A 23,238-nucleotide genomic window follows, 5' to 3' on the forward strand; every position below is an offset into this window, starting at 1 on the left:
GGGACTTCTGACCCTCTTTGTTTTGGTCGTAGATCTGCATACAGCAAGGGTGGAAGGCACCGTATGGCCGTTTCGATATTCTTCCTCTGCTCCTCCAAGCCAACGGCAACGACCCAGAGCTCTTTGAAATCCCCCCAGAGCTTGTGCTGGAAGTGCCCATCCGGCACCCCAAGTAAGTTAGAAGGGCTCAGCTTTTCTGGTTTCACCACAAACTATCTCCTGTGCTTGGCTTGCATCCTTGCATCTCCTTGCCATGGCTTGGGTGCTTGACTACGCCTGCTTCCAGATCTTCCTTCCTCTCAGATGGAGGTGACCTGGAGGCGGAAAGCAAATTGTGTTCTTGCCTCAGGACTGGTTTCTCTTTGCTTGAAGTCTCCCAGAACTTACTTCACTCTGTAACAAACCTAATGTCTTCCATAAGGTAGATACCTTCTCCAGGAAATGTTCTGCTCATGCATCCTTTAACGTAGTGGTTGCTACCAAAGCTACCTCCTCAATTCCCCTGCCAAATGTTGCTGATTGCCTGACCCTGTTGCATCCTGGCAGGTTCGAGTGGTTTAAGGACCTGGGCCTGAAGTGGTACGGTCTGCCTGCAGTGTCCAACATGCTCCTTGAGATTGGTGGCTTAGAGTTCTCCGCCTGCCCCTTCAGCGGCTGGTACATGGGCACAGAGATCGGGGTCCGGGATTACTGCGACAACTCCCGCTACAACATCCTGGAGGTAATCTCCTCCTCAAACAGGCCAGGTGCTCCTGGGTGTGAGGTCACTGGGGCACGGGGACAGTGGTGCTGTGGGTAGAGGAGTGCAGGACACCTGTACGTCCCTTGCAGATAGCAGTTCTCCCTCTCTGGGTCCTTGTCCCCAAGCAGAGATCCTCACTCCTTTGCTTACCTCCTACCATTCTTTGTTGCAGCAAGTGGCCAAGAAAATGAACCTGGACATGAGGAAAACCTCCTCGCTGTGGAAGGATCAGGCCCTGGTGGAGATCAACATCGCTGTGCTGTACAGCTTCCAGGTGTGGGCACAGCAGTGTTTGACAGGCCTGTGCTGGCCTGCAGGGATGCAGGGTTAAGGTGGGATATGTGTGGAGAGTCCTGCACAAGGACAGCAGCAGTTGATGACACTCAGCTGAAACTATGCTGTGCCTTCCTCATTTTGAGCCATTCCAGGAGCCTGCAGTGAAATTTAATAATCTCTCTGCCCTGGATGTTGGAAAGAGTACTACCAGCACCTGAGCTTTGCTTATGCAGAGGGAGGGCCCCGAAGGGCAAGATTCACCCCTTCTGTCCTGCTGGTGAGGCAAAATTAGGCCCAGATTCCCCCACACTAGCCCTTAAAGGTTGAGTAGCAAAACTGGTCCTTGGCCACTCAACTGCAGAGGGTGGGAGCCCTTCCTCGAGCTGGGTCAGAGCTGTGCCATCAGTTCTGAGAGCCCTGAGAGCTCTCTGGGTGGCTGCCCAGGGTGATGCTCCAGCCTATTTTTCCCACACTGGTTCTTGCTCAGTCTATGTCAAATAAGAGGAGGAGCACCCGTCCCCTAGCATGGCTGCTCATAAGGGATGAGGGTAGGATTGCCTGGTGCCTGTGCTCTTTGGGAAGAGCAGGATTAGCAGTCTTCTTTGTCACCTCCATTGTCCTGCAGGACCATGGCAGTAAACCTTTCTGGATGGCTCCTGGATTCACCTTAGATGAACATGTTCACTTCAGAAGCCAAAATGAACATCCATCAGCTTCGAACTTCTGCTCCGTCATTGCTAGCATTGGTCATTGGTAGCATTTCCATCCATTGCATGGAACACCTGATGCACATCCCAAGCTCTGCTCCCTGGCCTGAGTCCTTTTGTTGAGAATGGCTCCATTTGGCTCTCACCCTTTGGGTAGCATTAACCTGTGGTTGTCTGCTCTGCTTTCTACTCCCCCACCAGAGTGACAAAGTGACTATTGTGGACCACCACTCGGCCACCGAGTCCTTCATCAAGCACATGGAGAACGAGTACCGCTGCCGTGGGGGCTGTCCTGCTGACTGGGTGTGGATCGTGCCGCCCATGTCTGGCAGCATCACCCCGGTTTTCCACCAGGAGATGCTCAACTACCGCCTCACACCCTCCTTTGAGTACCAGGTACCTTCTGTGTGCCCAAAGGAATAACCAGGAGCAGGGTGGGAGCTGGTGCATGGAAACTGGGGGATGCAAGAAGGAAAGGGGATCCCACCCAGTCTCCTCACCAAGTTGTCCATGCAGGCAGCAAGGCCAATGAATGAGTTGAAATGACCTCCTGTTTGCTTGAGGTTTCAGCAGGCTGAGCAGTAGCTTGCAGTGCTGCTGCTGGAGTATTTAACACTTCAGACCATGGGAAAAAAGGCCCCTAAGCAAATGCTCCCTCATTAGCCAACCATCTCTGCTTTGCTGGCTTTCACACAATGTGACCTTTAGTCAAGAGCCCTCAAGGAACAATCAGAAACCAGGAGCAGGCTGTTCATTTCTGTAAGCAATCCACCAGGAACTCCGATGATTCCTGGCCCTGATTACAGACAGCCGCCTGCGAGGGCACTGAATTAGCTTCTGTGCTCTTGTTCCTTGCTTCAGCTGCCTCCCCTTCCCAGAGGGCCTCTTAGAAAAAGAAACCTGTGGGCTGGGAAGGGGAAGGACGTGTTCACATTGCCTCCCCCCTCCTGGCCCTGCCTGCTCTGTCCTTGTGGCTTGTTACTGCTCATCCCAGAGGTGGGAGGGCACTTGGCCAGATACTGTCAGGAGCCACCAAGGTTTTATTAAACTGTAATTTTCTGTGTTCTGGGGTCTCTGGAGAGCTGTACAAGTGATAAAGCTGGTTAAGAGGCCAGCTGGTCTTCCCATTCCCAACCAGAGGAACTCAGTGCTCAATGTAGTTGGTACAGTAGCTCTCCAAGCTCTGAGCACTGCCCATCAGCTGCTGCTCTTCTCCCTCCTAGCCTGACCCCTGGAACACCCACATCTGGAAGGGAGTCAATGGGACGCCCACCAAGAAGAGGGCCATTGGCTTTAAGAAGTTGGCAAAGTAAGTACAGTGCGCAGCAAGTGCCTGGGGCCGGTCCTGCTTTGGGGCAGCAAACTGGGGGGCTGTCAGTTCAGGTCAAGGCTGCTGAAGGGGGATGTTTGGAGAAGCAGGACTCCCTTGAGAGTCCCTATGGACTTTCAGAAGGTGTGGCCAAGGGAATACTGGGTGTTCCATGCAGACTCTTCTCAAGCTGGTTCGCCCTCCAGTAAAGGTATTCTCCAGTGCTCAAGAATGGCTGTAGCACATCTTGGAGGTCCTCTTTCCTCAGCCTTTCTGGGCCATGCAGACACAAGTGAGATGCCATTTGTGTTCATATTTCTCCCACTAACTCCTTCGCTACTCAAGGAGCACTTGTCTCCAACACAAGTCCAAAACTCTGAACGTCCCCATTGCAAGGAGCAGCGCAATAGGACTTCCTACTCCTAAGGAACCTTCCTGCAGGCAGCAACGGCTCAGGGCCAAGCTGAGATTTGCTCTCCATGGCTGGCTGACCCCCAGCAATGGGTCACACAAGTCTCTGTCCCCTGCCAAGGCTCACAGCAGGGGTGTTGTGATGAAGCATCATTTGGATGCCTTGGCTGATCCTGGTCCAAATGCTTCCCCGGGGGCCAGCAAGGCTGGGGCTGCCCTGGTGCCCGTGGCCAGGCTGCCAGGTGGCCTCACGTTGTTCTCCCCACGCGTCTCTTTGCCGTGCCTTCGCTGTCGGTTTGTTCCCACTCTTCAGCTGTCGCCTCCCGGGAGCCGTTCTCCGTGGCGCATCCATAACCATGATCAGTGGCTGATGAATGCACTCCTGGGGCTGACACTGGTGCCTGGGCCTGGGCTGCAGCCCGGGGCTGCTGGGAGAGCAGGAGATTAATTGAGCCATCGAGTCAGGATGAGCAAAGCTTTTATTTGTGTGTGTACCGCTGATAAATGATTTTATAAAAATGTGAGCGTGGCAGGTAATTTAAAAAAAAATCTCCATTCCCAATGCAGGGGGAGGGGGGGGCGGAGGGGGGAGGACGAGGGAGAAAGAATTATCTTTGCAATTCACTGTTAATACTGCCTAGATTGGAGCTAAGTGATTGAACAAATGGCAGCCCCAGCCACGCCACCCAAACTCAGTGACTGAGTGGCCCTACAATAACACACCGAGCTCAGTGCCCCTCTCTGCAGCCCCACACTTTCCCATGGCATCCTCCATTGCCCCTGTAATGCAGAAGCATGGAGCCAGTGTTCCTAGTGCTGCATCATCCCACCAGGACTGGCAATGCCGTGACCTCTCCGGCCCCTCTGCCCTGCTGTCAGAACTGAGCCCACGGGAAAAACCAGAGCAAATGTACCCTGTCACGATGCAGCCAAGGAGGCGGCCGGCAAGACACAACTCTGCCAACACTGGGACAAATGTGTGGCCTCAGAGGGCTGCTCCACTGAGGTCATGGCATTGCTGGAGAACAAAGCAAAGGGACTGCAGACAGCTCTGACCTTCTCCATGGCTCAGAGCTGTGTGGAGCTCGGGTGCTTCTGCTGGGTGAGGGCACATCCGCCAGCCAGATGGCATTTAGAGACATGGGGAGATGCTCCTCCATAGCTTGGGCACTGCTTGCTTTCCAGCTATTCCCTTTGAAGTTATCTGTTCACTGCTGCCCCCGTTTCTCCCACTTCTCCATCCCTCGCAAAAAGCCCCTCTATCCTTCAGCTAGCATTGCCCATCCCAATGCTCCAGATCATTGCTGAAAGCCCCCCAAGATGAAGGCTCTTCCATAGCCCCCACTTGACACAGAACAACAGCAAAGTGTTGCTGTGGTTCTTAAGACAGGCTGCTCGTTAATAAGAAATAACGTGGTGTGAACAGCCTGGGCTTAGAGGGGCCAACAAGGCAGCATGCTCCCTCACCGGGATTTACTCTTGCTTCACAGAGCTGTGAAGTTCTCAGCCAAGCTGATGGGACAAGCCATGGCCAAGAGGGTCAAAGCAACCATCCTGTATGCCACGGAGACGGGGAAGTCACAGGTCTATGCAAAAACCCTGTGTGAAATCTTCAAGCATGCATTCGATGCCAAGGTGGGTGCCAGCCCCCAGCCTGGAGTGTTGGTGGGTGCAATCACAGCGGCTGTGGAGCTACTGCTAATGGCTCTGTTGCTCCCAGGTGATGTCCATGGATGAGTATGACATTGTGCACCTAGAGCATGAAACCATGGTCCTGGTGGTCACAAGCACCTTTGGCAATGGAGACCCACCTGAAAATGGAGAGGTAGGATAGTGCAAGTCTGGAAATGCAGGAGGACATGGGCAGGGTCACATCCTGTGAGCTCATCCTGACCTCTGACAGCCCCCAAAAGCTCTAGGTGCTGTGCAATATCAATGCTGTGCCTGTGTCCCCTCCAAATGGAAATAGCTGTGCATTCCCCAGTGAGATGTAGCCAATCTTGCTAAATTCATCCCATACAACAGATGCCACTGTAACTACTGCCAGCCCATTTACCAGCATGCCACGACCTTGTACATCCCATACAACAGCAGTACAGCTGCTGGGAATGGCAGGCAGAGAGTGAAGATGCAGCCCAGATCGCTGCTTTGTGTCCTGCAAAGGGACTGGAAAAGTTGATGGTCTTTTTCCTTTATCTTTGTAGAAATTTGGCTGTGCGCTCATGGAGATGAAGAATCCCAACTCCAACCTGGAGGAGAGGAAGTAAGAGCACCCCACATCCCTCTCTTCCCGCTTCATTTGCCTCCTCCTAGAACAGAGTGGGAAATCAGTCCAGGGCATGGGATGTGCCTGGAGAAATGGGAAGGAGCAGGGAAAGGTAGCAGGGAGGACAGAGCACAGCGCTCAGCATCCCTGCAAGCTCCAGCTTGTGGTTGGGGTCTAGGAAGTCTCTCTTTGGGGCTGGGTTGGTGCAGCATGGGGCTGGGTGAAGGCAGCAAGCCAAGCAGCTTTCAGGAGGATGAAAGCTTATGAGACTGGTGTTGGTTGTCCCAGTCAGCTCTAAATGAAATTTAAGGGACTAGCAGGAGGTTCTGAGAGCTGGAACAGCCTGTGGCTGGGTTATCTGACAGCAGAAGTGGTCAGAGCGCTGCAAACAGTGACCCATGAGGGCAGATTAAACGGTGAGAGCTATTTCATCCAGAGAAGAGGAGAGAGAAATGCAGCGCGGTAGCAGATTTCACATATGGGAAAGGTGACTGCGGGGGAATAAATTACTCCTGATGCCCTCCCCGCAACGGGCCAAGAGGTCATGGCTCCGGATGGTAGCAGGAGATGCTGACGTTAAGCATGAAAAAAAGCTTTTGCTATGAGGAAAGGCAGAAAAGGAGAGGGTCCAGGAGCAGTGACAGCCCAGTGTCTGTGGAAAGAGGTGAGGGAAGCAGCTCCTCGGGCTCTCAGCTCCATGTAGGGGATGCTGAGAGCTCCCAGCAGAGATCAGGGCCCTCTGAGCCATGCCCAGACCAGCACCCAGCTGGGGAATTGGGGCTTCATGCCCATCCAAACCATCACACAACCCCAGATGGGGACAAGACCCAAGGGCGGGGCAGAAAAGTGGCTCCATTCATCTGGAGCAAAGCAGGTGAGCACAAGGAGACAAAAGGAGTGGGGCAGAAGAGGTCTGGACAGAAAGCAGGTGGCGGTGGAGCACAGCTGGAGCAGCGCTTTGCGACCCAGCACTATTTTCCTTGGGGTTGTCTCCTCCGCGTGGCGTGCTGGGCGCCGGAGGTCTGCTGTGACTCATCCCCGCACTACTGTTTCGTTGTTCAGGCAGTATATTTAGAAACCCTTGTGTAGAGCAATTTCTGAAGATGGTTCAATTCAGAAATACTTCTGCTGTTGTCAGATTTTTTTCTGCGCTCCCCTTCCCCCTCCTTGTCCCCTCCTCTCTCACTCCCCTTTTTTCACTTCCTATGAATGGAAAAACCTTCAGAATACTTGCTCAGGCATGTGCCTGACCTTGTGCACAGCCAGGGAAGGGCAGGTAAAGCCAAGGCTTTGTCAGCTCTGCATGGCTGGTGGCAACATGGCGGCCAGCACATGGGTCAGCCCATGGGAGGTGACCAGAAGACCCCATGTAGCACAGAGTCATAGAATCGTGGAATCATTAATGTTGGAAAAGACCTCTAGGATCACCAGTCCAACCCCAACCCATCCCTACCGTGCTCACAAACCATGTCCCTAAAAACGTGTAGGTGTAGCACTGAGGGATATAGCTTAGAGGGCATGATGGGGATGGGTCAATTGTTGAACTTGGTGGTCTTAGAAGTCTTTTCCAATCTCAGTGATTCCACATTTCCGTGATTCTTCAACACCTCCAGAGGTGCTGTCTCCACCACTTCCCTGGGCAAAGAGCAGCTCTAGCTGGGGATATACATTCTATGGGGTGGTCTGGCTCACTCCTAGCAGGGCAGGCATTCCTCTACCACCTGCTCGTGAAATGTTAAGCCCCAGGCTTCAGCCTGCTCTGCATTTGTCCCCTCTGGAGCCCAGTCCTCTTCAAGCAGTGAGATTTGTCACACCTGTCACCACTGCAACGCTCTGTGCCATTGCTCTTTACAGGAGCTACAAGGTCCGTTTCAACAGTGTCTCCTCCTACTCGGATGCACGGAAGTCCTCAAGTGATGGCCCTGACTCCAGGGACAACTTTGAAAGTACAGGGCCCCTAGCTAATGTCAGGTAAACAGAATGGGGAGGGAGGTGGTGAGTCCTGCATGTCCCTGGGAGCAGGATGGGTAGATGCCACTGTCCCCTCGCTGCAGCCGCAGCCCTATCCTCTCTCTGCAGGTTCTCTGTGTTTGGGCTGGGTTCACGGGCATACCCCCACTTCTGCGCCTTTGCACGAGCAGTGGACACCTTGCTGGAGGAGCTGGGTGGTGAGCGGATTCTGCGCATGGGAGAGGGGGACGAGCTCTGCGGCCAGGAGGAGTCCTTCCGCACCTGGGCCAAGAAGGTCTTCAAGGTAACCTGCCTCCCTGGTGCTCCAGTGGGGTGAAGGGCACAGGGCCAGCACTTGCACAGCCACAGAGCTGGACTGAAGCCTTCTCTCTGTCGCTACACTGGGAAGCCCAAGAGGGACACTGGCCATCAATAATAAGTCTCCAAACTTATATGTTTCATGAAGAAGGCACCCCAACTCATGCCAGGCTCTTTAGCAGAGTGTGTTGTAGTAGGACAAGGGGAAATAGTTCCAAACTAAAAAAGGGGAAATTTAGACTGGATATAAGGGAAATTTTTTTTACAGTATGGGTGGTGAGGCACTGGCACAGGTTGTCCAAAGAGGTGGTGGATACCCCGCCCCTGCAGACACCCAAGGTCAGGCTGGACAGGGCTCGGAACATCCTGATGGAGCTGTAGGTGTCCCTGTTTATTGCAGGGTAGTTGGACCAGATGGCCTTTAAGGGTCCCTTCCAACTCAAACGATTCTATGATTCTATGCTCATGGCTGCTGGTACAGCCCTACACCTCTAGGGCCTCCATCCCCATGTGTCATCTGTGGTCAGGGTGGGTCAAGGGGCTCGTGGGGCTCAGTAGGGCACTGCGGGAGGCAAGGGGGCTGCTGAGAGCCTGGTGCGTGCTGTAGGCAGCGTGTGATGTCTTCTGCGTGGGAGATGATGTCAACATCGAGAAGGCCAACAACTCCCTCATCAGCAATGACCGGAGCTGGAAGAGGAGCAAGTTCCGCCTCACCTACGTGGCCGAGGCCCCGGAGCTCACACAAGGTGCAAAGACGGGGTCACCCCAGGGGTTCCAGGGCAGGCAGAGGGTGAGATGTACTGGGAGCAGTGGGGGCAAAGAACCAAACCTTTCTACTCATTCCCTGTCTTCCTGTATTACATTCCTATTGTTTCAGTCTTGCTTTCTCCCCAACCTGTTGTGGTTTAACCTGGCATAGTGATGCACAAAATAATTGCTCACCACCTGCCAACCGATGCTCAGCCATTCCCTGAGCAGCGGCTGCTCCCCTGGCCAACTCCCCTCCATTACATAGTTTTTCACATGATGTCATACGGTATGGAATATCCCTTTGGCCAGTTTGGGTCAGCTGTCCCAGTTCTGTCCCCTCCCAGCTCCTTTGTCCCCTAGCCCCTAGCTGGCAGGGCAGTGTGAGAAGCTGAAATGTCCTTGGCTCTGTGCAGCACTGCTCTGCAACAGCTACAACATCAGTGTGTTATCAGTTTTGCTTTCCCCTACATCCAAAATATAGAATTATACCAGACACTACAAAGAAAATCAGCTCTGTCTCAGCTGAAACCAGGACACCATCACACACTCAAGGATGAATTTGTGATGACCTCAGGCCCCTCTGGTTGTTCCCTGCCTGTTTCCGCAACAGAGATGTTGAGCTCTGAGCTTTTCTCCCTCCTCCTGACCCCTTTTTGTGAAGCACAGAGCTGGAAAGCTGGGAACTGTCCAAGCTGGCCTTGTCCAAATGCCGCTCATCCAAGCATTGCGGTGCAATGGCAGGGCCAGCCCACCGACACCTGGCCCCTCAGCATGGCTCCTGCAGCTGATGCTCTGCCGCACTGCCCTGGCACTTCCCAATTCAGCCACCTTGCTGCCGGCCAGGTGGCACCGGTAGTCAGGTCCTGTCTCCACACCTTGTGCAGGTGGTGGCTGAGCCCTCCCTGGTCCTTTGCAGAAGGGACGCGTGCTGCATCCCCCCCAGGGCTCCCAATGCTCTGCTATGTCTCTTCATGGGCTCTTCTCCTCTGCAGGGCTGTACAGCATCCACAAAAAGCGTGTCTATGCAGCCCGGCTGATCACACGCCAAAACCTGCAGAGCCCTAAGTCCAGGTAGGAAACGTTAGCATCCCAGGATTGCTGGAACCAAATGCGCTCACAGGGCACCCAAGCACCTCTACATGTGATGCTGCATGCATCCCTGACACCAAAGGTCTTGTTGACCCTACATTTGTGCAAATCATGGCCATGTGAGCCTGGTAAAGGGTATGTCCTGCTTTCCTCTGTGGTGAAATCTTGGCCACTGTGTCTCCTGCCTGAGAATGGAACAGGCTGACCAGAGCTGTGGGTGCTCCAACCCTGGTGGTGCTCCAGGCCATGGATGGGGTCCGGGGCAGACCGAGCTGGTGGGGGCAACTATCCCAGGGCAGGGGTTGGGGTTGGATGATCTTTAGTGTCCCGTCCAACCCAGTCATTCTATGATTCTATGAAGGCAGGTTGTTGTACTTGTGGGGTGCCCAGCATCACATCTCTCAAGGACATCACTCAGCAGCTCCCTGTTGGTCTCCCCCAAACACATCCTGCTTTGTTTCCTTTCTCTGCAGTCGCTCGACCATTTTCCTGCGCCTCCACACCAATGGCCACCAGGAGCTGCAGTACCTGCCTGGGGACCACTTGGGTGTCTTTCCAGGGAACCACGAGGAGCTGGTCAATGCCCTGATTGACAGGCTTGAGGATGCTCCTCCAGCCAACCAGCTAGTAAAGGTGGAGCTCCTGGAGGAGAGGAGCACAGCTCTAGGTAAGCATATCCCTAGTCCCTACATGGAGGTGGACTCCCCCTACTCATCCCCTGTGTTGGTCCTTGTAGCTCCTCGAGGAGGTAGGTGGCCTCAAGGAGGAATTTTCCCATCTCATTGAATTTATCTGGATTGGGAACACCTCCATCTTCTGCTGCCCAGAGCCATTCCTGCTTCTTTCTTTATGGTGCAAAGAAAGGGTTTGAAGGCCGAGCAGGGAACACAGAGGAGGCTTCCTTGTTCTCCAGACCAATTAAAGGTGCTAATATTCTTATAGAAGGAGCAGTGTCTGGAACTGGAGAGATGAGCTAACGCATCTTGGTGGACCATTCCAGTATTCTGGGAATGAGCCCAGTGCCCTACTGCCATGCGTGGTGTGAGAGGAGGTGGAAAATAGCATGCACTCAGAGTGACCAAAGCTGAAGGTGCTGGAGTATCAGATTCTGTATTTGTGCTCATGGCACAGCATCTCACTTGTAGCACGAAGATATCTCTGACATTTCTTTCTGGCTCTTCATCACTCACTGTCTCAGAGCTGAGCAGGGGGGAATGAAAGCAGGGATTTATCCCACTCTGTCTCCTACACTCAGCTGACCCATGGTTGTGCTGGATTCCCTCCCGGCAGGCGTCATCAGTAACTGGACAGATGAGAACCGCATCCCACCATGCACCATCTTCCAGGCTTTTAAATACTATCTGGACATCACCACCCCTCCCACCCCGCTGCTGCTACAGCAGTTTGCCTTGTTGGCCACCAGTGACAAGGAGAAGAAACGTCTGCAGGTCCTTAGCAAGGTAAAAACTCAAATCCCAGTTGCAGGGGCTTAGAGGGGTTGTTTCACTTCTGAAGTAGACTTCCTTCACTTTTACACATGACAGCCCTAAAATTAATGAATGACACCTCAGGGTGTAGACCTTCCTCTTCAGCATCACGCTGTTTAGTAGCCCAGTCTTTCAGTTCCAGATAAAATAACTTTCTGGGCACATAGAGGCCAATGCTGCAGCCCTCCCTCCCTCTCTCCCTGGCTGCAGGGCTTGCAGGAGTACGAGGAGTGGAAGTGGTCCAAGAACCCCACCGTGGTGGAAGTGCTGGAGGAGTTCCCCTCGGTACAGATGCCCTCCACACTGCTGCTCACGCAGCTGCCCCTGTTGCAGCCCCGCTACTACTCCATCAGCTCCTCTCCAGAGATGTACCCTGGAGAGGTCCATCTCACTGTGGCTGTGGTCTCCTACCGCACTAGAGGTACCATGCTCAGACAGGGGGAAGAGGAGGCAGGCTTGGAGTGGGGACTAGGGCAAAAACATTAGCACATGGGCAAATCCATAAGGGCTTTGACTGAGAGATGTTACGTAGAAGCCTTTCTACCTGCTGCAGCGGTTAGATGCCTTCAGCCCGTGATACTGCTGTTCCATGGCATGGAACAGGGCCACCCACCTAAGAGCAGCCTGCCAGACTTGGCCCAGGTACCAGCAGCAGACCAGCTGCAGTGGCTTCTGTGCTCCATGTGGGACCATTCTATTGCCCATACCAAAGTCCATGCAGCAACTAACAGCCAGATTTCAGTACCAGTGGAAGCACTGATGTCTCTGAGCAGCCCTGGTTGTGATGTTCGTGGGTAGAGTCCATTGATGCCACCATAGAACATGGGAGAATATGCTGGCCATTCACTTTAGGCTGCCAAAGACAAAACTGGGGGCTTCCCAGGTATCATGAAAGTCCAGCTATCCCAGGTTTGGCTCCTGGGGGAGATTGGGATCCAAGTGCCAACCCCCTCCCAAACTCATGGGGATGGATCAGAGATGCTGACAGGCAATGGGTTTCTGAGTGCAGGAGGAAATGTAGCAGGGAGAGTTTCAGAAAGGAAGGAGATTTCAGTACTGGCTGGTGTGCCAAGTGCAGCCCTTCTTCTCTTTCCTCCTAGATGGAGAAGGCCCTATCCATCATGGAGTCTGCTCCTCCTGGCTCAATAGGATCCAGAGTGACGAGGTCGTGCCCTGCTTTGTAAGAGGGTGAGTGGCCCAGACAGGGGGTGAAGGATAGGAGAAGAAGGTGAAGGATGGGGCAAGACCCTTGCAGAAGGAGCTCTTTCCCCTTGGTCTTTCTTTGCAAAGCACCAAGGGAGCAGAGAAAGCAGGGCTGGCTTTGTGAACACATGGGTCCCTCTTGGGTGCTCTATTCTGCAGTAAAATGTCACTTTTGGGGATTTCAATCCCTGCTTCTCTGGACAATGTCTCAGCTAGCAGAGGCAAGGCAGAAAGCATCATGTCTGGCTTTTAACTGATGTCTTCAACACATGCAGGGCTCCCGGGTTCCACCTGCCGCAGGACCCCCAGGTGCCCTGCATCCTCATTGGCCCCGGCACCGGCATTGCCCCATTCCGGAGCTTCTGGCAACAGCGACTCTTTGAAATCCAGCACAAAGGTGAGCTGACACTTCTTCCTGCTCCTCACCCCAAGCAGCAATCATAACCCTGGACTGGTTGGGGGCCTGAGCTGGCCCAGACCTCCTTGAAGGGTCTGCAGACTTGGAATGCAGCCCAAACTCTCCAACAATCTTCCTATAAAACTCAAAGTTTTTATGGTTCTTTGTATTGTAGTGTTGAGTTGGTTGGTTGTTTTTTTCTGGATGTTTTGGCCCTCGCATGGGCTGCTGGCATGGCTGGCAGTGATGCAGTTTGCAGAAAGGGATGCTGGTGGTCTGCAGGCTGACAGCTTCCCCCCATCTCTCCCCAGGCCTGAAGCCCTGTCCCATGGTTCTGGTGTTTGGGTGCCGGCAATCCAGGATTGATCACATCTACAAAGAGGAGACGCTTTTTGCCAAAACCCAAGGTGTCTTCAGAGAGCTGTACACAGCCTACTCCCGGGAACCGGACAAACCAAAGGTGCTGGTGGGTGCTGGGGGTGTGGGTGGGGATTCTCAGCACGACACCACGTCCTCATGGGGCAGCAGGACGGTGTCAGCAGGCAGGGCGATCCAGAACCAGCAGAAAAAAGTGCCAAATGAAGCTTTGCTGCTCACCCATCTCCTTTCTACCAAAGGGGTGCAGCAAGGCCTCCATGGGAGGCACTGGAGGCAGCTGGGGCTCCCAGAGCATGCAGGTGGAGGGGGCTGAGAAGTTGAAATTAACTCTGCTTCCCCCTCCTGCAGAAATACGTGCAGGACGTGTTACAGGAGCAGCTGGCCCAAACGGTGTACAAAGCGCTGAAGGAGCAGAGAGGCCACATCTACGTCTGTGGGGATGTCACCATGGCTGGGGATGTCCTCAAGACCGTTCAGCGCATCGTGAGGCAGCAGGGCCAGCTGTCAGTGGAGGAGGCAGGCGCTTTCATCAGCAAGCTACGGGTGAGTGGTGTCCGTGCCCTGCACAAGATCCTGCCCCGGGCACTGCACCTGGTGCCTCGTCCTGCAAAGGGACAGTACTGAGGTGATGAACAGCTCGTCCCCATGAGCTCTTCTGGACACCTTTGTTGGGCCCATTCACCACACCGAGTGCCCACTGTCCCTCTGTCACCGCAGCAAGATAAAGGGGCAGGCTGCAGGTCCCCTGCTTGTCTCTCCCACATCAGGGCTGCCCAATGCAGCACGACCTTGGGAAGGTTGTGTCACCACCGTTTCTCTCTGCCCCTCTACCCTCCCTGTCCCTTCAGCCCTCGTTATTGACCCCATGACATTTGGTGTGTACTGGGGACCTGCCCACAGCCCTGCAGCCTTCTGTGACACGGCAGCACCAACCATTTGTAAACCCTTTTCTTTCCCCTCGCTCCTCTTCCATCCTCACTCTCAGGATGACAGCCGGTACCACGAGGATATTTTTGGAGTCACCCTGCGCACGTACGAAGTGACTAACCGCCTTAGATCCGAGTCTATTGCATTCATCGAGGAGAGCAAAAAAGATACGGATGAGTGAGTTGACATGTTTATTTTAACCCCTGCTCTGGTCCCCAAGTGTGTGGGTTGTGGGATGGGAAAGGAGCTTTAACTTCTGCACATCTCTAGCCTTAAAGAGTGGCTGGAAAAAGACATTTCACTTCTGCATGTGTCACAGAGACTGCTGCATGGCTGTCTCTCTGAGATAGCAGAGAGGGTGCAGGCAGCTGTTGGGGGGTACCCATGTTGGGGGGCACCTGTGTTGGAGCTCCCTAGGCTGCTGCACATCCAATTGGGAAAGATCTGGAGGCTTTTCTGTCTTTCCACTCTGGAGAAAACAAGCAAAAGAAGTAAAACTCTGTGCCATGAGGCGTTGGTGCTCTGTCACATCCTGCCATGTGCTCAGCTCTGTGCTGAGGGACTCTTCCCTTGGTGGGCAGGATTATTTAGGATGAGGGATGGGCATGGATCTCACTCCTCATCCTGGCTTTTGTGCTGGCGTGCACTCCTGGCTTCCCAACCTCTGTGGTGCCTGGGAGGAATTTTGCTCCAATGCAGTGCACACACCAGGGTCTGCACTGTGCAAGGAGAGCCTCCAGTTCCCATCTGTAGGGAGGGTTAATGAGTGCCCACCTCACCCAGCTGCCAGAGCTCTGTGCATATCTGCAACAGTAAGCAGTCATCTGGAGGGACCTATGGGAAGATAACTGCCTTTCCCCAGCTGTACTGTCAGATGCCCTGTGGGAAAGTACACAGGAGAACACAGTACTCTGATTTCCAAAGAGACCCCTGAGGATCCCATCTTGCCCTCCTGGAAGCAGAGGACAAAGCTCCGGCACAGCTTTGCTCTACATCAACTCTACTCATCTCGCATTAGGGCCACATTACCCAGCAGGGTGCTCAGCTGCTCCCTCTGAGCCCTTTCTGCCCTTTCCCTTGCAGGGTTTTCTGCTCCTAACTGGACCCTTCGCCCCAAGGGATGCCCAACCAGTCCCGGCACCTGCTGCCCACTCCCGCCGAGGGCACTGGGTTTTGTATTTCATGGACACGGTGGCTCCTTTTCCGGGGGAACTGCCCATGGAAAGCACTCTGTCTCTTGTCCTGTTGTTGTGTCATGATGATGATGATGATGATAATTTTTATTGCCTTTTCTTCCTCTTTCTCTTGCTCTCTCTCTTGTCCTGTGGTGGTTTCTTTTCATCCCCTTTCCCTTCCCCTGATTTCCCCACTGAAGTACGATGGCTTTATAATTTGCAGTGGCTCTTAACAGAACTTCCTGTTTCTCCATCCTCTCATGAGGGCATTTTGCAGCTGCATGAAATCACCATTTTTGTGACCATTTGCGTTTTAGTGTTCTGGGGGCAAGCAGAGTGGCAGGGGCTGGGTGCTGGCTGGCTCTCGCTGCTTTATGGGAGCTGGGGGCTGTTCCCTCAGCCCCAAGCTTGGGGCTTGGCTGAATCCTGGCATTTATTTTGCTTTCTTTTGGACTTGTTCAGGCCTGGGCACGATCCCATGGCTGGGGGCAGTCAATGTGCCATGTCCTCGTGCCTGTGAACTTTGCTCATCCCCACCCAGCCTGGGTGCAAACGCATCTGTATTGAGCCAGAAGGCAGGACGTCTGCAGTTCACGTGTCGTAGTTTCTCCTAAATGCACTCTGCGCTGTTTGCCTCCTTCTCTGCTCCCCTTTCCCCCTAAGTCTCTCCTTTTGCTCAGTCCCCACTTCTGCTGGCATGAAAGTCCTCCTGCTGAAGAGCAAGCGCCGAACACACAGGCTGATGTCTGTGCTAGGGAGAAACTCGTGGCAATGAGTGCTGCTTCGCCAGGCTGTCCTCCAAAAGGCTTTGCAGGAGATTTGCAATCTGCAGCTGTGATGCTGGGGGCAGAAATTCAGCTGCATCCTTGAGCTTTGCACACTGTGAACGCTTGAACCCTCTCCCAGGTGACACTGGAAAGCCACCAGGAGGGAAGAGAAGCAGCTTCAACCCTGGGTGCAGGAACACCTCCATGTGGGAAGGCAGAACTTGGAGGGCTACAAAGGCTCCCACCACCTGGTCCCTGCTGAGGCTGTGCTGACAGAGGGTTCCTGAAAGCACGGAGAGCACCAGTTCCACCTTAGTGCAGTGCTGTGAGCAGTTCTGGGACAGCAGATCCCAACCTCATTCATGGCTTCAGGAGCAGCAAGTGCCAGCATGGAGTGACCTGCCTGCCAAATAAATATATGCAGCATCTCGGTGGCAAGCCTTGTCCCCTCTTGCAGGCTGTGTGCCACCTGCCAGCAGCACAAGCTGTCTCTGCTGGGATGTCTCGCTGACCTGGAGGTGAGATGGACTGCAAGGCTGCTGCGTGACTCTGGGCTCTGCCACGCTCACACCTCAGCCCGGCTGCAAAACTGCAGCCCCACAAATGAGCCGTTGGCGCTGTCACAGAAATATATCGATCCCTTTAGTGGAGGAGAGCTGTCAGAGAGGTAAAGCAAGCACGACCTTGTGTGTACTTGTTCCCTCACTCCCTACTCGCCCTCAGGAGGGTTTGTCCTCCGTCACTGCAGGGCAAGGGGCTCTGGGCAGCTACAGCCCTTGCTGGAGGCAGGGACATGGGGCTGGTGTTGGAGCTGATCCTGTCCTCCTGTCCCCACTCTGCTGTGCTGTGAACTGAAGCTTGTATGGAAAAAAGCACCCGTACCAGTGACAGCAGGGGGCTTGTTCAGGAGCTGTAACGTAGAGCTTTGCTTTCAGAGGGCTAGGATTTGCTGTCCTAAGGCCAAGTGGGAACAAAAAGAGCTGCATGAGGCTTGTTGCTCCCTCAGCCCGTGGTGCAAGGCACGCTGGCTCCCCTGACATTGCAGGTACCATGCGCTCAGCCTGCTGCCCTTTCCTGCTGCTTGGCCAGCCGTAGCTGAGAGCTCAACTCCCTGGGTGCTTGAAGCAGCTCCAGTTCAAGAGCCAGGTGGAAACGGCACCGGAGACCCAGGTCTCAGTTTTGCACTTAGCAGGGCATGAAATGTGAAGGAATGCTGCCACGGTGTGGCCAGAGCCGAGCTCGTTAAGATGGCAGGTGCAAGGCCAGGTTTGTGGCACTGCCTAGGGACTTGGGGATGTGGAGGTGAATGCTGGACAGGATGGGATGACGATTACCCCCTGGTCCTCCTTTAGGGCCTGTGCCCCGGTCCTAGGGCAAGTAGTGGGGTGAGATAGCTGGGTCCCTTTTTGCTGGGATGTGTGAATTCAGACAGGTGTCCTGCTGATGGGATCCAAACCCCTGGCTCTAGACCTGTGTACATACAGCAAACCTGACCCTAAACCCACATCCCATGGCTGCAGAAACAGATCTAAAGAACAAATTCACATCACATCCCTGCCTTGATTCTGATTCTGGCTCTAGACTTTGTGCTCTGCTCCTACTTTTAACAGAACTGGCGACACAACCTGAATAGGAGGGTGTGCCCAAAGAAATGCCCTTGTCGTCTTCCTTCCAGCTCAACCTGCGTTGCTGGCAATTAGTTTTTTTCCAGTCCTGCCTTTGGCCTGTATTGCTTTAACATCTCCCATCTGGAAGTCCTATTGCTGCTCCAGTCATTGGCTGAGATGAATTGGCTTGCTCTTCCTGCGCCCCAAAACCTGCTGTCTCCATCTCCTGCTCCAGCAGAGATACCAGTGAAAGCACTGGGAAGCACAAAAGAGGGAACAGGGCATGTGCCTTGCCTTCAGTGGGACTTCCAAAAGGGCAGACAGCTTTGGCTGTCTGAAGCTCGATGGTTAGGTGAGTCCTTCATAATCCTTCCGAAGAGAAATGCTGCTTGAAGGGCAGCCTGCCTGCCTGGCTCTGCCACAAAGGTCCACAGAACTGTACATCCTGCAGGACTCCAAGATGCCTCTCCTCTCCCTCTGCCTCAGTAGGACCATTCGCTCCTCACAAGCCGAATTACTGGGAATTCTGATTCATTGCATTTTGCCAAGTCAGTTCAGATGTCTTAACTCCCCCTTCATCCCTTTAACCTGCAAAGGCTTCGCGCTCCCCTTCGAGTTTAATTTTCTCCCACAGTGCAGGGAGAAATAAACCTGTGGATCTGCTTTATCATTCATTCCACAAATGTGGCTCTTCCACCAGTTGTCTAGACTCTGCTCATCTCAGTGTGACATGTCTGACGCGTGGGTGTAGCCACGGTATCTCCATCATGCACAAACAGCAGGGAGTGCTGCACACAGGTGCTCTGAGCTGCCCAGGGTGTCACACCAGGATGGACCATGCCTTTTGGGCATTCAGGTCACAAATGTCACTGCTGGCTGCCTGCTGCCCTGTCCCATGCAGCTCCTGCAGCAAGGGGACACAGGACCCAACAGGCTCCTGGCCCAACCCAATCCCTGTCCTGGAGGATGCCCACCACTGCTGCCTGTTTTGCAGCACTTCAGCTCCTTTTGCTCCCCAGAGATTAAACACAAAGAGGGTCTTCTCTAAATGGGAGATTGGATTTTCAAGATGCTACCAAGTGAGGGTTTTGTTTTGTTTTTCTGCAGAGATTTTAATTTGTAAGTTTCTCAGATGTCCACAGAAAGTTATGTACCAACTTGAAAATTCATGGGAAATGGTTCTGTGTTTTCTCAACCTGCTGTGTCCATTAGCAGGGGAAAATAAGTTGTTCGTTCAGCACAAGGGTACCTGCTGCCTGTGTTGTTGATGACTTCAAAGGTTTCATCTCCCCAGAAGGACTGCTTAGGAGTTTGCCGTTCTTCTTTCTACTGCTATCTATGAGAGACAGCGGGAAAATAATGAGACTTCTCTCATCAGGATCAGACTTGCAAAGACAACACACTCGACAATCATCACTGGGTAGACCTAAGCTCACTGTGCTGGAGGAATCAAGGCAGTTGCATCCATACTGGCCAGAGAAACAGAGTCTAAGGCTGGGCAGCCATGCTCCCTGTCCCTGTCCTGTGCCTACACTCCCCAGTGACAAGCAGGGGACTGCGTCCACACTCAGATATCTCTGTGCATGTCTAGGAAAATTGCAGTTGTGTCCTGAGCAAACATGATTGCTCCCGTGCAGAAAAGGAGCTGTGAAGAGACAGCAGTCGCATGAAGCTGTGTCCGATCTAAATGGGATTGCTCTGCTGGTTCACTTGCTGTTAGCGTGCAATGCCTCTCACCTGCTGTAGGTTCCTTGCACCATCTCCCCCGGCAGATCCTTCCTCTCTCCTCCCCAGCCCTGTCTGCCTGCCCAAAAGGCACAGCTGGGTGAGGGCAGGTCCTGGGGACGACAGCAGGCGTGTAGTGCCTTGTGCTAGGAAGAGGTGTTGAGGGTGCACTCCAGTTCCTTCTCTCTTCAGAGCTGCTCCAAGCACACAGAGACTGGAGGCTGAGAGGAACGGATGACTTCATATCACAAGTGAAAACCTTGGTGGGTAGATTCCTTATGGGATCACTGAGCGCAAGCTATAAACTCTGCTGTGCTCTGTGGCTTTCTTTTGGTGGGGCTTCATAGCGGTATGAAGACAGGGCAGAGTTAGAGTGTGGGTGCAAACTGGACACCATCTTCTGCACATACTGCTGATTGGTGAGCACCTACCACACTTTGAAGGCCACGTTCTCATTATGCTGTTTAGAGAAGGCTGTGTTTCTGATGAAGCTTTGTGGACCTGCACTAAGCCTGAGCCCAAGCTGCTGCCTTCTGACATAGTACTGAAGACATTACAGACCTTTGATTTATACCTATGGGGAAGCTGTGGAGAGTTCCCAGCATTTTTTGAAGGAAATTTTATGCTCAAAACTAAATTTTGTTCCTGTCTTCACTGGGGACCAGTTCTCAGCTTCAGAATTGCTCTGATAACTTTGCAATTGCTTTGATAGTTCCAGAGGGGCGTGCAGTCTCTTTACAGAACAGATGGAGACACGCTTACAGGACTATTCAACTCTTCTGTAGCTCTGTCTCTGTTAGAACAATTTCCTCTGCTATAACAGGAGGAGCAAAATCTGGACAGCATTGAATGCTTGGAAAATTGAATTCCCAAACTCAGACAAAGTTGGTCTTGCATCTGAGTCCTTCCAGGTACAAAATGCCATCCACAACCACTGGCTTCTGTGGTATTGGGGATGTTCAGCAGCTTGCAGGATAAGGCTTTCACAGCAGCAGTGGCAGCAGTTTCATGATGGCAGTGTTTCTGCGCATGTCAATCTGCACTTGCACTTGCCTGCAATGCATGACTCTAGTATTCCATTTGAAATCTACCCTCAACAGGGAGATCTGAGCCCTAGCTTCTTCCATATGGTTGTGTGTATTTCATAGGAATTCAGGGGAGCTGGAGAAAGCTAATGAGATTGCTGCTTTAAAGCACTTGGTTCAAGAAGTAAAATAGATCTTACGGAGGTTGAAATTGGCTTGACTTGAGCATGGCTACAAAGACAACTCGTGAAATATTTAAGCAGTGTAATGCAGGCTTACCTGTATCCTGCTGCGAGAGGAATAAAGCAGACTGGAAAGTCTTGGCTTCCACCCCTACAGATGTTTCCAGTGAAGGCTGTGATGGAAGTTTGAGCCATCAAAATCACTGGGAAAAAAAAACAAAACAACCGAACAGGTTGTGAGTTCATAGCTGAGCAGCTGCAGCTTGTTTACCAGTGCGAGTGCCTCACTGTGAGTGCTGCTGTTTTCTTGCCTACTCATTCATGTGCCTACCTGGCTAGATTTCAGGGAGGAAGGAGGGAGCAAACACATCAAAAGTGAGATGCATGAGCTTTGCCTTCAGCACCCTCTATTTAATAGGTGCCTGCAGGCCAAGGCTTTGCAGCTGCTCTTCATTGCCATGGCAGGGCAAGATGCTGGGGGCTCCTCTGGGACCCGCAGGCTGAGCTTGCAGCAGTTCTAGGGCTGAGGCACAGAGCTGGGCTGCAGGTACTCTGCATGGCCTGACTGCAGAGCTGGCACACAGTTCCATAGGGCTAGTGCAGAAATCCGCTAGTGAATAACGCAGAACAAAGTGCTTTTCTTCTAGAGGCATTTTTAATACTTAAAAAAAGGAAAAGGCTAAATACTGCAAAAGCCATTCAAAAAGACCAAGTGATCTGAGAGTTCTTTTTGTTGCTTTGGATGAAACTGAGTATTTTGTCCCCACAATAATTGCTAATGTAGACTTTATAATTTTCCACAGGCAATAAAACTGCCTTAATATGCATTCAAATCTAACAAGAGGCATTAGTGCCACCTGCTTTCAAATGTGGTTTTTGTTTTTCTGTTTGTATGATCATGGTATGAAACCATGTCTTAATAGAATATGTTTTACAGTACTCACCAGGATGTCTGGAAATAGAAGATGTTTCAGCATCTCCACGTGCTCAGCATTGAAGTGATGGCTTTGACGCCAATGAAATTCAGTGCAAAATGTCTGCTTTGTTGGAATTCTACAAAATAGGTGTATATCCAGAATACCTACGGTTAAATGTGCCCTGCTGTCTTGAGATGCCTTCAAAAACCCTGGGATCTATATGCTAAAAAGAGCTTGAGAATAGGTTCCTTTAGTCTGTAGCAACATCCTGAGTTCTTCTACACTGCACACAACTCCCCAGGCAGCAGACAAATAGTGAGATGACTTTCAGCCAGGACTCATTGCTTTTTAGATTGCATGTAGTTAGAAACATGAGTGCTGCCATCCACCCAGGGAATTTGATATTCAGTGCCAATTAATTTTTGTAATAGGAACAGGGATTTCTTCTCCTGATTCCCTTAAGCACCTCTGGAAAGCATAAGCCTCAAAGATTGATTTGTTGTTTCTTTGTTTTTTGGTTTTTTTTTCTTTCTTTTTGTTTGTTCTGGTGGCCTTTTTCCTAAAGAACAGTGGTTCCAAGCTGAGAAAGGAGACCACTCTGTGCAGGGCAGTAGCTTTGGGGCAGGCAACTCCCGACATTTCCATTGCAGAGGTTTACTAAACTCTTCAGCTGTGGGTGAATTCTGCTCTGCTGGATGGGACCCCAATTTCTCTCCCCTCCCTGGTCCTCCTGCTCCTCCCTCCCTCCCCTCAGCGCCTCCTCATGTCACCGTGCCTTCATCTGGTCAATAAAATGATGCCACGATTTCAGACCGGTGCATTGACTTTCATCTCACTTGACATCCCATCAGACACTGGAGAGGGGTGGTTTATCTTGCAGCTTCTCGTGCGATTCTAAGGTAGGTTTCTTCTGAGGAGTGAAGGGGTACGGGCAGTGGGAGTGAGGGCGAAGCAGTGTTGTGTTTGATCATACCAGTGCTTTAAGTGGTCAGAAACATGGTTTTCCCCTACCTCTGAGCTCTCAATGCTGCTAATATCTCTGCCATTCGTACTATGTACTCCAGCCCCCTCTCTTGGACTGACTCTGGCTCTGTTTGCAAGATATCCACATTGTTCTAAAGCATGCACCTTTCTGTATAGTTCCAATCTTACGATTTTATGGAGTACTTATGCCTGTTTGCATTACAGTCAAATTAATAATAATAAATAACTAAAACACAACAGACCTCATTCTTCTCTTGTCTGTGGGCTCTTCACGCTCAAAGGTCTCTCCTGACACATCGGCCTTGCTCTGTTTCACTACCTGTGCTGCTGTCGGTGATATCTACTGAGCTGACAGAGGCGATGGCTTCATAGCACTACGTCACTCATCACTCCTATCACCCACACCACAGCCACTGGGCACTGCCACCGCCATGGGGAGCATCACCTCAGGCATTGCCACAGCCATGGGCAGTGCCACCTCAACACTGCCACAGCCATGGCACAGAGTCACCTCAGGCAGTGCTACAGCCATGGGGAACATCACCATAGGCGCCATAGGGAGTGTCACCTCAGCACTGCCACAGCCATGGGGAACGTCACCTCAGGCGCCATAGGCAATGTCACCTCAGCACTGCCACAGCCATGG

The 23,238-nt window shown here is 52.5% G+C and overlaps 1 protein-coding gene across 3 annotated transcripts in view; it reads left to right on the plus strand.

The window, feature by feature from the left end:
- The window catches only part of NOS1 (nitric oxide synthase 1), a 58,099-nt gene extending 35,270 nt beyond the window's left edge, over nt 1–22,829 (plus strand). For 2 of the 3 annotated variants that reach the window (XM_015294873.4, XM_004934480.5), the window contains exons 9-29: nt 33–172; nt 547–721; nt 915–1,016; nt 1,927–2,121; nt 2,949–3,034; nt 4,936–5,080; nt 5,166–5,270; nt 5,650–5,708; nt 7,566–7,682; nt 7,791–7,965; nt 8,587–8,725; nt 9,722–9,800; nt 10,292–10,485; nt 11,109–11,278; nt 11,516–11,726; nt 12,406–12,493; nt 12,784–12,905; nt 13,217–13,365; nt 13,632–13,826; nt 14,269–14,387; nt 15,294–22,829. In XM_015294873.4, coding sequence (XP_015150359.3) covers nt 33–172; nt 547–721; nt 915–1,016; nt 1,927–2,121; nt 2,949–3,034; nt 4,936–5,080; nt 5,166–5,270; nt 5,650–5,708; nt 7,566–7,682; nt 7,791–7,965; nt 8,587–8,725; nt 9,722–9,800; nt 10,292–10,485; nt 11,109–11,278; nt 11,516–11,726; nt 12,406–12,493; nt 12,784–12,905; nt 13,217–13,365; nt 13,632–13,826; nt 14,269–14,387; nt 15,294–15,309 — 2,781 coding nt within the window. In that variant the 3' untranslated portion in view covers nt 15,310–22,829. The remainder of the gene's footprint in view (nt 1–32; nt 173–546; nt 722–914; nt 1,017–1,926; nt 2,122–2,948; nt 3,035–4,935; nt 5,081–5,165; nt 5,271–5,649; nt 5,709–7,565; nt 7,683–7,790; nt 7,966–8,586; nt 8,726–9,721; nt 9,801–10,291; nt 10,486–11,108; nt 11,279–11,515; nt 11,727–12,405; nt 12,494–12,783; nt 12,906–13,216; nt 13,366–13,631; nt 13,827–14,268; nt 14,388–15,293) is intronic. The other variant, XM_040648234.2, reaches the window with a different exon arrangement.
- Nucleotides 22,830–23,238: the final 409 nt, after the last annotated feature.

Source organism: Gallus gallus, chromosome 15 (assembly GCF_016699485.2).
Source record: "Gallus gallus isolate bGalGal1 chromosome 15, bGalGal1.mat.broiler.GRCg7b, whole genome shotgun sequence".
Classification (NCBI taxonomy): domain Eukaryota; kingdom Metazoa; phylum Chordata; class Aves; order Galliformes; family Phasianidae; genus Gallus; species Gallus gallus.